Raw genomic sequence first — 10,928 nt, forward strand, 5'->3', positions numbered from 1 at the left:
CACAGTAGGAGATGGTGTCATTGAGAATGTTGTCATAATAAAATTTAACAGCAAGGGGCTAGTACCAAAGAATTATGGTTGACTGTCCTGGTTTCAGCTGGGATAGAGTTAATTTTCTTCCTAGTAGCTGGTACAGTGCTGTGTTTTGGATTTAGGATTAGAATAATGTTGATAACACACTGATGTCTTAGTTGTTGCTGAGCAGTGCTTACACTAAGTCAAGGACTTTTCAGCTTCTCATACTGACCTGCCAGTGAGGAGGCTTGAGGTGCACAAGAAGCTGGGAGGGGACACAGCCAGGACAGCCGACCCAAACTGGCCAAAGGGACATTCCATACCATATGACATCATGCTGAACAAAAAAATGGGGAGGTTGGCCGGGGGGGCGCGGCTGCTGCTTGGGAACTGGCTGGGCATTGGTCAACGGGTGGTGGGCAATTGCATTGTACATCACTTGTTTTCTATATTCTTTTATCATTATTGTTATTTTCCCTTTCTTTTCTGTACTATTAAATTGTCTTTACCTCAACCCACGAGTTTTACTTTTTTCCAATTCTCTCTCCCATCCCATTGGGGGGTTAGTGAGCAAACAGCTGTGTGGTGTTTAGTTGCCTGTCAGGCTAAACAACAACACTGACTTAGGATTTTCACATCTTGCTGGTTACCCTGGATGGGAAAAGCCTGCTTGCTGGCTTTCAAGAATACAGGTAGCACCTGTATGTGCTATTAACTGGAACTCATACTCTTACATTTTGATTCTTAAAAAAAAAAAAAAAAAAAAATAAAAATCCCACACTGTTATGACAAAATATGAACAAGTAGAAAGCCTGAAGAAAAGAGAGCATGGAAATCATCAGGTTTTGGTTTTTGATGGTTCATTCAAACTCTGATACTGATGATGACCGCAGTGGAAGTCACTAACTCAGTGTTAGTTTCTGTACTGAAGTATGGCACAGGATGTATCAAGTTAATTTGTTTTTCTTTGCTGGGTTAGATGATGATCTAAAATGAAGTGCTTGAAAGCTATACGTTTTTTTTAAAAAGGAAAAAAGGGTCATTCTAGATACTATTGGATAATAAACCTTGATTCTCCTTTCTGATTTATTATAGATTTACAATAGTTTTTAAATTGTAAGAACTCATGCAAATTCCTTTGCATGTATTATGCACCAGGAATTTTAATTCTGATCCTTGGCTTTATCCATGAGTTCTTTAATTTTCACTTCCTTTCCCCTTTCATCCCTCAGAGGCACAATGGCCCTTTCAATATGTACCGTATAAAAAAACAGGAATTGAAGGGGGAATCACAGAAATGGCCTGATTTCACCAATAAAAAGAAGTCTTTGAGGAATGTAGATCTATTCCACCCCTAAATCTCTTTCATTTAAAAAAGAACAACACATAAATATCAGGGTTCAGAAAGTAAGATATGAAATTTATAGAAAAGACCTACCCTCCTCCGAGAAATTTGTGTCAAGAAATCATGAAACTCAATAACACTTTGGTAGCCAAGGTTAAGTTACATTTCTTTATGTCAAAATTTACTTTGCATATAGAAAAGTGAAGATAACTACCTGTTCAAATCTCTTCAGCAGCTTTCCCTCCTCTTTTTAGTCAAATACAGTACTTAAATGTTAAAGAAATTATTCTGTTTCTGCCTTTCTCCCATTTCTTCCTTTTATTTCAATCCCTTATTAGCTATTTATCCTCTTTTAATAGTCTCCTTTTGTTTAATGTCCAGCCACAGTATTCCTCTTCCTTTGATTCTAATGAATCCTTTTTCCTTCAAATCTTCCTTTAAAACTCACTTTCACTGGCAGGCTTTCAACTGTGATTGAGAAGAGCAGCTCTAGTCCTACCCCTCTCTGTTGTCTTAATTATCTATTCAGTTATTATCCTAATTAGACTGTAAGTTCCTTGTGTAATGCACCTTGCCAAGCTATTTGTTTGTAAATTTCCACATGCACTTATAGTATGCAAATAATACCTAATGAAAATAGCAGCAAGTAAAGATGATAAAACAGATAAAAATGTAATGCTTCTTTTCTGATCATTCACCTATGCAGAAAGATTTTTAATTACTATTGCTGTAGCTTTCATAGCCACATTATAATACACCAAAAGCTACTTGATGAATTTTTAATTTTTTATGCCAATGAATTGTATGGATGACATGTTTTGTTGGGGTTTTTTAATTATATGTTTTAATACCCAATACTACTAATAATAAGCATATCTTTAAAGCTTTCAATGAAATCTTATGGGGCAAGGAAGAGTACAAGAAGTCTGCTAAATCCTTTGGCAACATATTAAACAACATTCCAGGCTTAGCAGAAAATTCCTGTGGTCTATATTTTTTGAAATTTGGTTAATAACCATTAAAAAAAAAAGTTATTAACTGATTATGTGTGAACCTTGGAAGCTCCATCTGGCAACAAAACCTTCTGAATTTATTTGCCATCTATAAACATCTTGATTCAGAACAAAAAACTTGAGAATGGCTAGTATGATTTTATTAATGCTTCCTAGTTTAGGACATCATTTAAATCTAGAATAATATTTTTTCTGCAGTTTTTTATAGTTATAAGAAATGAGAGATATCTTTAGAAAAGAAATGTCCAATATTTTTAAATTTATATCAGAGACTAAATGTATTTCTGTGATTCTCTGCCCAGTTCTTTCTTAGGCTTCTTCTGTGGACACTTTCACAGAGTCAAAGTACAGGTTCTCCAAATCAGCTCGTACTAGGTGTCTCTGCTAACTTTATCCTTGTTTGGCCTGGCACCAAAGTGTCACCAACAAGGAAAAAAAGTCAAAAAACCCAAACCAAAAGTCTCTGCAGCTTAAAGGCCAGAAAATTCCGTTCACCTGGATTGTATTTTTTTTCTCCGTGTGCATATATTTGTGGGTACTCTGCATGCAGAAGGGAAGAGCTGGGTTTGCTATGGCAGAGGCAAGGATGATGCTTTACTTGTTTAAAGTGCAGCTCCACTAGTAATTGATATTCTATTCATCAGCTGAAGGAGCTTGTGGAGGGACACTACGTGGGACAAGCGGAACTATTTCAAGTCCTCACTTCCCTTCTGAGTATGAAAATAACGCTGATTGCACCTGGACCATATTGGCTGAACCAGGAGATACCATTGCTTTGGTCTTTACTGACTTCCAGTTAGAGGAAGGATATGACTTCTTAGAGATCAGTGGAACAGAAGCACCATCGATATGGTAAGTCAGAGATCTTGTAAAGACCTGTTCTGTCTTTCTTTTTTTTGGTGAGTATTTTGAAAAGATATTAAAGGATATTTAAGATATTTAAGATATCTTCTACCTGTTAGTAATGACTGTTTTGTTATGCATTTTCCTGTGGTCCCTTTCACCCTCCAGAATTGAAAAAAAAAATAGTAGTTTGCTTCTGCTTATTTCCAAATCTTGATCCTTCTCTTATTTTCCTCCATCCTCTTCCTCTGAGAGTTACATTTGTAAGGTATTTTAGCAGTGAGCATTTACTGATGTTACATATTTGAACTTGGTATGAGAACATTTTCTGATGTTGTGTCTTGAATGGCTTATCATGATATTGTACACCAACAATGAAAGTAGTGAGCAAAATTCAGCCTCACAGTAAAACAGGCTGTATATAGAGCGCAAATAGATGCCATCTTATTCTAAACAGGCTATAATTCAGTCTTACTACATGTACTCATGCATGCAAGTATTATTATCTTATATTGGCTGATGTTAAAACTGTTTGCTTAGCAATATTAGGGGTTAGTAATTATAATACTAAATCTACATTCTCTGAACTAAGTAATAGATGATAGTTCTGTCTATGGGAATGGATTAAATTGCAGAACAGTTTGTACTATGATTTCTCTGCATGCTACATATGCAGGTTTTTCATTTTTTTCATCTCTGAGAACGTCTTGTGCTTGACATATGCACCACTGCTATAAAAAGGAGCCTAGAAAAAAATACAGATATGCTGCTCACAGATGACTGATGGTTATTATCTTCAGAATGCCTTTCTGGAGAACTGAAGCAATCTCACTATTATTTTAATGTCATGACAGGCTAGGCAGTGCGATATATTGATAATTGTGAAGTTCTAGGTAGCATCTGATATGTTGAAAAACTCTATCAAACAAAAATGTGTGGCAACCATACTAGGCAAATATGTAAAAACTTTGTTTTCAAGATACTTCGGTATCTATATCACCAGATTACTCTCTAACATTTCCACAAAACCAAAAGTTGCGTAATGGCAGTCAGCAAAGCAGTTTTGTATCAAATTAAGTGCTCATGTCTGACTGTCTGAAGTACAATATGCGAGTACCCCATTTGCCTCTCTCTCATGTGCAGACATGCACAACAGTCATCAATGCCAATGTTTTCTTATTAGGGGTTCTAAGGACCAGAAGCTGAAATCTTGAAGGGGAAGAGCTACTGGAGTCTTGCTGCAGAACATAAAAATCTATCCATTTAATTCTGTGTATGAGGCTCTAGTAGACACCTAAAAACATATTTGCAGCTTTGTTGCAATAAATTAATGTTACTGACCTTGAACATGCAAATATAGGAATAACTTTACATTTACAGTCACATATACATATCTGTTCCCCAGAAGATTTCTGATAATAGATGGTGTAGAAGAATATGGACAGGAAGCAATGGAAACATATTCTGCATTGATCTCATACGGTATTGATCAACATTATGTTGGAAATCAGAGATATCATAAGAATCTTATTTCTCCTAGAATTCAGTGTAAACATTTTTCTCGTTTTCCCTGGTATTTGGTTTTTGGGTTGAAGATATTTTTTTTTATAATGCTAAACTCTGATCACTAAAAGCTAAGGTTTTATTGTATGTTCCTAGGATCATAGAATCACAGAATCATAGAATGGTTTGGGTTGGAAAGAACCTCTAAAGGTCATCTATTCCAACCCTCCTGCAATAAGCAGGAACATCTTCAACTAGATCAGGTTGTTCAGAGCCCCCTCCAACCTGACCTTCAATGTTTCCAGGGATGGGGCATCCACAGCCTCTCTAGGCAAACTGTGCCAGTGTTTTACCACCCTCAGCGTAAAAAATTTCTTCCTTATATGTAGCCTAAATCTACCCCCCTTTAGTTTAAAGCCATTCCCCCTTGTCCTGTCGCAACAGGCCCTGCTCAAAAGTTTGCCGCCATCTTTTTTATAAGCCCCCTTTAAGTACTGATAGGCTGCAAGGAGGTCTCCCCGAAGCCTTCTTTTCTCTAGGCTGAACAACCCCAACTCTCTCAGCCTTTCTTCACAGGAGACGTGTTCCATCCCCCTGATCATTTTCGTGGCCCTCTTCTGGACCCACTTCAACAGGTCCGTGTCTTTTGTATGCTGAGGGCTCCAGAGCTGGACGCAGTACTCCAGGAGGGGTCTCACCAGAGCAGAGTAGAGGGGCAGAATCACCTCCCTCGACCTGCTGGCCACGCTTCTTTTGATGCAGCCCAGGATACGATTGGCCTTCTGGGCTGCGAGCGCACATTGCTAGCTCATGTCTAGCTTTTCATCCACCAGTACCCTCAAGTCCTTCTTGGCAGGGCTGCCCTCAATCCCTTCATCCCCCAGCCTGTATTGATACCGGGGGTTGCCCCGACCCAGGTGCAGGATCTTGCACTTGGCATTATTGAACCTCATGAAGTTCACATGGGCCACTTCTCCAGCTTGTCCAGGTCCCTCTGGATGGCATCCCATCCCTCAGGTGTGTCAACTGCACCACTCAGCTTGGTGTCATCTGCAAACTTGCTGAGGGTACACTCGATCCCACTGTCTATGTCATTGATGAAGATATTGAACAGTACTGGTATCACTGACACCAGTAGAGGATCAGTAAAAGATCACTGATTAAAAGTTTGGAGAAGCTATAGGAAGTTTTATAAGAAATGTTTAAAGGATTATTGGATGATTTGGAATGAAGCTACATATTCAGCTATATTTAAGCCAGAACAGTTACCATAGCGACATTAGAGCCATGCTAAATGTAGTGCATGCTGTAATCTGCTAAAATCAGCTGTGTGTTTAAAAGTGAAGTTGTTCCATATTTAAAACTAACAGTCTAGAGGTGTATCATCTTAAAATGTGACTTTCTTTTTAATTGCTCCCTTTTATTGTACCTGGTATCATGTCAACAGCTTTATACAGTTATTCTGTGTTAGAAGACACATATTCCATTAGAACGGTCTGGTAATTATGATTGTTTTTTCACTTAAAGGAATGTTTGCTGTAAAATAAGCCAAATATTATCCTAATGAAGAGCATAGAAAGACCAATATATGAGCACTGTAAAAGCTAGAAAGAGAGTGAGAATAAAGAAAATAATTTCAGACTGATGATTCGTTAGTGATTTTATTGTATGGTGCAATAGGTCTGGATTATCCTCTCCTGACATATCAACAAGGTTAGAAGCAGTTCCAGCATGATTACAGTGAAAACTGGATGGACTTTTTTTTAAGTAAAGCAATGGAAATGCTAGAACAAGTAGAATCTAAATACTGAGGAAAAATAATCTGATATATCTGTAAAATATGTATACAAGAGATATTATATTATAGTAATTATATTGGTTATATTATATGCCTTATATTTATTACATGGTAGTAATATTAATTATACTACATTACTTATATGCCTCACATGTTTCTAAATCTTCTTTAAGATGTTCAGTTAATTTCCATGTTATATAGCTGATTGTTGGTATGTATTCCAATGCATTGAAAAGGAAGAAGAGATTTGTTTACCTTTTCTTATTCTTAAAAGATTATTTGAAAATCATTCATACAGTCCATCCTAATGGAATTAGTTTATAAAAGATTCAAGTGACATTACCTCACTATTTATTTTATGTCCATGATACAATTAGAGTGTCCAAAGCTATTCAAGTTTTCTTTTTTTCCTAATTAAAAAGCAGTTATATAGCTCTGAATCTTGAATGGATGTGCACATATAGGTGACCACATTTTTAATCCTGCTTTGAATCAATATACGTGTCAACAGGCTTAAAAAGATGAACATCAGTGTTTGCCAAATGAATACGAAGCAGGTAGAACAGGCTTTTTAATCTGTGGAGGAAGTGAAAGTATTATTAGTTAGACTGTAGATGAAAGAAACCTTTTTGATTTGTATCACTTGCTTAATTTGCTATTACATAAAGGAGTTTTAGATGTAAAACATGTTTATCTTGAGTTGGTAAGCTCTTTTAAGAAAAGTACTTCTGGGAGCATAACAGAAAGAGTGCCTCTTTGCTATGTCTGGAGTCTGTCTCCAAGTCCACCAAATGGCTGGATCTTTTAAGTCTGGAGGACTCCTCTGTTGTTAATTAGTAGAACTTAAAAAAAAAAAAAGTTTTTTTGTATAATTTCTGAACATTAAATATAACTTTTTAAATACTTCCAAACATGTCCCTTTAGACTTCAGCTTAAGTTATATGGTACTTAAAATAATATCAAGGTTGGATCTAGAGATAGTGTTAAGACGTATCTTAAAACCCCAGGCTGAATGAACACGGTTTTGAAGTAAAATCAGCAATATATCACTTAGAGAAAGCATTCTTTTGAAAAACTCTTAATGAGTCTTTCACAAGACTCCTCCTTGAGACTGAGGTGGGTTTTTTTGTTGTTGTTTATTTTTTTTTAATTTGGACTGAGTATTTTATTATTTGCAGGTTAGGTAAAGCTGGGCAATTCACATGGGTGTAGATAGGCCTGACTCAGGCTTTTTCCTGTAAATGTGGCTTTGCCATAATTTTTGCAGGACTAAAAACTTATTCAACAAAAAAATTATCTTAGGCTATTACAGTATGCATGAAAGGTGATTATCAGGCTAAGAATAATTCTGCAGTTATTATTTTTTGACTTGGAATCTTAATATTGAACATATTTTGTTCTAAAAGTTAGTTTTTCCTCTTTTACCCTTACAATACTAATGTTACCTGACTATGCTTTAATTTAAACCTAAAATTATTATCCTTCAAATTTTTGTCAGTATTTGCCAATACAAGAGAATTAACTACACTTCATACTTTCTAGTCCAAGTTAATTTCCTAACACTATTTAAAAAGACCTTTAAGATTATTCTGACTTCCTTATAAATCACCTCAATATCCTAGTGAAAAGCCATAAAAATGTATGTGGATGTGAGAGTGATTTGGAAGCAGCAATAATGAATTACTATAATCTTGGCATACAATTTGACATAAGTACCTGGAGTCATCTGAAACTCGCTTCTTATTTCTGTGTTAATGAATAACTCTTATAACAGCTGGGTCATAATACTAATTTGTGTTTCTTAGATAAATACAGCAGTCCAAGCACTTAGATATAATTCAAACCAGTAATGTTTTGATCTGCATGTTTCCTGTCCCGTTTATAGAGATCTGTCTTAATCTTACCACCCTCATTGTGAGAGGTCTATAGCAAAGTAATGCATGAGGTTATGGAGTGGTCTAAATCACCTTTTTGATAGGACACCTGAGGCAGTAGATCCATACATAGGAGCTGAATATTTAGCTCAGAATTACATAACTATACAGCTAAAGAGCACCATCTATTGGTTTACTGTGAAAAGATGTATTGCTCGTGGATGCACCTTCAATAAAGTTGTTGTTATACACCAGAAAAGGGCTCGTGACACACCCTTGGCAATATTTTCTTTTTTCTTTTCCTTTTCCATCAGATGAGAAAGGATGTGCCATGGCCAGACAACGAGAGGAAAGCAGTTAGATTCCAGCTTTTTCATTTGAGAACACTATTAGATTTCTATTTATTTATTTATTTGTAATTCATTACTTATTTTAGCCTCTTTAGAGACTTTCTGACAGTCATCCCTTTTTTGTCACCAGTGAAACTCTGCAAAGCCGTATGTTTGTATTGGAGATGCTGGTATAGGGTTCTCTTGCTATCTACTAGTTTTTGGAAGCTCTTACCTTTTTCTAGCGTTTAACTGTATTTCCCCTTTTACCCATTTCGGTTAGGAAACTGAGTCCAATGAATATAAGTTTCTGTACTTGATAACCTGTATGTCTGACCTGCCGTGAACCACGTTTCTTTTTTTTTTTTTTTTCCGGAAAAGAACTTGCATAGTTACCCTCAAATTCTTTCTATTGACTTCCATGTTGCAAAGTTTCCAGTTATTGTGTAAAAATCCCATAGCCTATCACATCTGAAAATCAGAATTAATGCTGTTTAGCACCTGAACCCAATCTATCAAATATATATAGCAACACAAAAACTTTTTAAATTTACGTGCTGTAGAACATTATACAATTCCAAACCCCCAAGATACATTGGAAGGCCAAAGATACTTTTAAGGTAAGCAAGAAAGGAACAATGTGTGTCTCTATGAAGAACTTAGTAAGACTGAAAAATACAGTGATCATGACAGAATGTGAGGTATTTTCAATTAATAATACATTTATTTACCCGATCAGACTTAAAGTTCTGTCCATGAAATATGTTTTTGCTAGCTGTTTTCTTCCATACCCCATTTGTTCAGACTTTTGCTACAGCGCACATCATCAGTAGTAATTCACATATTGCAAACTGAATAAATGATAGAAGAATCCCTAAAATAAGTAATATGGCAAATGCCATGTCTCCTTAAAAGACTCAGTGGATGACATCTTTTCCCCAGCTTCTGAGTCCTGCCAGTTGCTGCCTTTGCTGCTGATGCTTGTTTCTCCTGGTTTCTCTTAGATGTTTTCTGTTGGCAACACCTGTGCACCCACTGCTCCCTTCCCTTTCCCTCCCTACGAAATGTCCTGTTTCTGAATCCTCCCTGTTGTTGTTTAGCCTGACAGGCAGCTAAACACCACACAGCTGTTTGCTCACTAACTCCCCAGTGGGATGGGGGAGAGAATCAGAAAAAAGGTAAAACTTGTGGGTTGAGGTAAAGACAATTTAATAGGACAGAAAAGGAAGGGAAAATAACAATAATGATAAAAGAATATAGAAAACAAGTGATGCACAATGCAATTGCTCACCACTCGCTGACCGACGCCCAGCCAGTTCCCGAGCAGCGGCCACACCCCCCCCAGCCCACCTCCCCATTTTTTTGTTCAGCATGATGTCATATGGTATGGAATGTCCCTTTGGCCAGTTTGGGTCGGCTGTCCTGGCTGTGTCCCCTCCCAGCTTCTTGTGCACCTCAAGCCTCCTCACTGGCAGGTCAGTATGAGAAGCTGAAAAGTCCTTGACTTAGTGTAAGCACTGCTCAGCAACAACTAAGACATCAGTGTGTTATCAACATTATTCTAATCCTAAATCCAAAACACAGCACTGTACCAGCTACTAGGAAGAAAATTAACTCTATCCCAGCTGAAACCAGGGCAACATCCACCCCTTATTCTATACCATCTACGTCATGCCCACGTCCCACACTTTCCTATACATCCCAATTAATCACCACCATCTTTCCTGTCTTTTGATATATACACACAGATATCATTCCCGTCGTCTATGGGCCATCCCTATAAAATGTTCATTGAGTTCATTTAGTCCATGACTTTGGGCTCCATCTGTCATAACAGCCCTTCAGGGCAGGAGAGATGGTGTGTGGTGGTGGATTGTTACATGCTGAAGTCAGTTCTGGTCCCATCACCCCTGCGCTTATCCAGTTCTATCATTGCTGCACTTTGCTCAGTTTCATCAAAGTTCATTCTTCAATAATCTGGGTGATTCTTACTGTAATACTGCTAATATGGCATTTAGCAACCATAGAAATAACAACATACAGTACTATACAGCAATTAACAACATACAGTTCAAATCATTGGCTATTCTCACCCAAAATCAAATCCCCTTGAGGTACACATCGGACTTCCCCATCATCCCGCATCATCCACCAAGTGCACCCAGGTCCTTGAGCAAAAGCAATCCCACGGATGGGTTTGCCTTTGCC

The 10,928-nt window shown here is 37.2% G+C and overlaps 1 protein-coding gene across 1 annotated transcript in view; it reads left to right on the forward strand.

Annotated features, from left to right (window-relative positions):
* CSMD1 (CUB and Sushi multiple domains 1) overlaps positions 1–10,928 on the forward strand; it is a 1,045,142-nt gene that overhangs the window by 374,652 nt on the left and 659,562 nt on the right. The window contains exon 5 of the mRNA XM_009333261.1: positions 3,018–3,225. Coding sequence (XP_009331536.1) covers positions 3,018–3,225 — 208 coding nt within the window. The remainder of the gene's footprint in view (positions 1–3,017; positions 3,226–10,928) is intronic.

Source organism: Pygoscelis adeliae, unplaced genomic scaffold (genome assembly GCF_000699105.1).
Source record: "Pygoscelis adeliae isolate BGI_AS28 unplaced genomic scaffold, ASM69910v1 Scaffold57, whole genome shotgun sequence".
NCBI lineage: Eukaryota > Metazoa > Chordata > Aves > Sphenisciformes > Spheniscidae > Pygoscelis > Pygoscelis adeliae.